At 27.2% G+C, this 2349-nt stretch overlaps 1 protein-coding gene across 1 annotated transcript; it reads right to left on the bottom strand.

The window, feature by feature from the left end:
* Window positions 1-229: 229 nt before the first annotated feature.
* Window positions 230-1375, bottom strand: LOC103522369. Its single transcript, XM_008487469.3, has 4 exons — window positions 1026-1375; window positions 744-786; window positions 435-567; window positions 230-259 (listed from the first exon to the last, which is right to left on the bottom strand). Exons 1-4 carry the CDS (start codon window positions 1231-1233, stop codon window positions 230-232), a joined length of 414 nt encoding a protein of 137 aa, XP_008485691.1. The 5' UTR covers window positions 1234-1375.
* Between the last annotated feature and the right edge of the window lie 974 nt (window positions 1376-2349).

Raw genomic sequence — 2349 nt, 5'->3', positions numbered from 1 at the left:
GAAACCTAAATTAACAACCCAATAATTATTACTTTTTTTAAAGTTTAAATTATCTACTTACCAGAAATAGTGAAAATTTCTATTTTTCCAAAGGTTAAGTAAATACTTAGGTACCTCCCTAACTTAGTAAAACTTAATGAAATACGAGTATACTTACTTAAATTAAAAAAGAAAAAAATCTTTTGTTTGAAAATTGTATTTTCAAGTTCAACTTACTTTGATCCAGGATTCACCCAAACTCTGTTTGTACTGGCAGAATCTGAAAAATGAAATAATACGATTACATAATGAGTATATTCTTTTTCAATTCCTTGAGCAAAAAATTATGAAATTAAGACAAGAAGCACAAGAATTTTAGAGAGGTAGGATGAAGGAAACCTAAATTAACAACCCAATAATTATTACTTTTTTTAAAGTTTAAATTATCTACTTACCAGAAATAGTGAAAATTCTGTGCTTCTTTGCTGTCCACTTTGATTATTATAGCTATTACTGTAATTGCTATTGTAACTACGACCGCTATAATTGCTGTTGTAGCTGTGATTGCTGTAGTTATCCTGAGCATATCTGGAATGAAACAATTGAAAATTAGTAATTTAAATTACCTATTTTTCCAAAGGTTAAGTAAATACTTAGGTACCTCCCTAACTTAGTAAAACTTAATGAAATATACTTACTTAAATTAAAAGAGAGAGAGAAAAAAAAATATTTGTTTGAAAATTGTATTTTCAAGTTCAACTTACTTTGATCCAGGATTCACCCAAACTCTGTTTGTACTGACAGAATCTGAAAAATGAAATAATACAATTACATATGAGTATATTCTTTTTCAATTCCTTGAGCAAAAAATTATGAAATTAAGATAAGCACAAGAATTTTAGAGAGGTAGGATGAAGGAAATCTAAATTAAAAAATTATGAAATTAAGATAAGCACAAGAATTTTAGAGAGGTAGGATGAAGGAAATCTAAATTATTAACAACCCAATAATTATTACTTTTTTTAAAGTTTAAATTATCTACTTACCAGAAATAGTGAAAATTCGTATCCTACAAAATTTGTAGTGACGAAAGAAATATCCCACATTGTTTTTATTACTTTTTATGCCTGAACAATTATCATCAGAAATCAAAAAGAGCACCAAATGATAGAAGAAAAGAAAAGTAATACAAATAAATATTACAGCAATAACAAATAAAATAAATAAAAAGGAGATCTTTAGCATAAAATTCATGCTCCTCACGTTTTCGCTATCTGAGGATTTCTTAATTATCTAATTTTAAAATAAATAATGGGAAACACAAATTCATTTTGTGATTAAAATATTAATGAATAAATTTATCCTTTTTACTCTAGAGGTACCTACAATAAATTCTTGATGCATACAAAACTGATTTTGAAGAATCATGGAGAAATGTGTAGGGTATACTGTAAAATTTATCCCTTTTACTCTAGAGGTACCTACAATAAATTCTTGATGCATACAAAACTGATTTTGAAGAATCATGGAGAAATGTGTAGAGTATACTGTATACCTACTGTATTGGTACTAATCTGTAAATATTATTGTTTCAACATTTACTATGATGTAAATTCATGTATGATTGTATGAAGTATATAAGTGAAAGGAACAGTGTCTACATGAAATAGGTATGATAATAAATAGATAGACACTTAACATATCAAAAGGGTCAGTTTCATATTTTTTTTTCTTTTCTTTTGATGATTGAAAGGAACAGTGTCTACATGAAATAGGTATGATAATAAATAGATAGACACTTAACATATCAAAAGGGTCAGTTTCATATTTTTTTTTTCTTTTGATGATTTTTTTTTGTACTTTTTAAACCAGCTTTGATTTATTTTTGCCTCAGACTCAGATTTAGGTGACAAAGTTTTCCAATTTTTAGTCTGTCCTTCCTTTATTATTAGGTCTTCACTTAAGGTTATCTAATGTGTAGACAAGGACAAAGATTGACAAATAGAATAAATTGCTGCCTATCTACAAATCAATACAGTCCTTTCTCAGTAGGTAACTACACATTATTTTTGAAGTTTTTTCAATGGGATTACTATCATTTTACATTTACCCAAAATACCCAGGTAGCAGGTAGCTTTCTAAAATGTTTTGGATCCCTAAAGTTAAATTAATAAAAACTATGAAAATATAAAGTACCTAAACACCTAGGTATTATGTAGGTACTCATTATTTAAGGAGAAAATTAAAAACCTATTTGAGTATACAATTTTTTGCAACTGCCCTTCAGTTTTAACAAACTAATCTTGGAACACAATTTGGACAGTTTAATCTTGTTCACTTGTAGAAGTGGTTCCTAACTTATTATTGAAT

Source organism: Diaphorina citri, unplaced genomic scaffold, assembly GCF_000475195.1.
Source record: "Diaphorina citri unplaced genomic scaffold, Diaci psyllid genome assembly version 1.1 scaffold8100, whole genome shotgun sequence".
In the NCBI taxonomy this organism is placed as follows: domain Eukaryota; kingdom Metazoa; phylum Arthropoda; class Insecta; order Hemiptera; family Psyllidae; genus Diaphorina; species Diaphorina citri.
The sequence above is the reverse complement of the archived record's forward strand: the minus strand, read 5'-3'. Positions and strand labels throughout refer to the sequence as shown.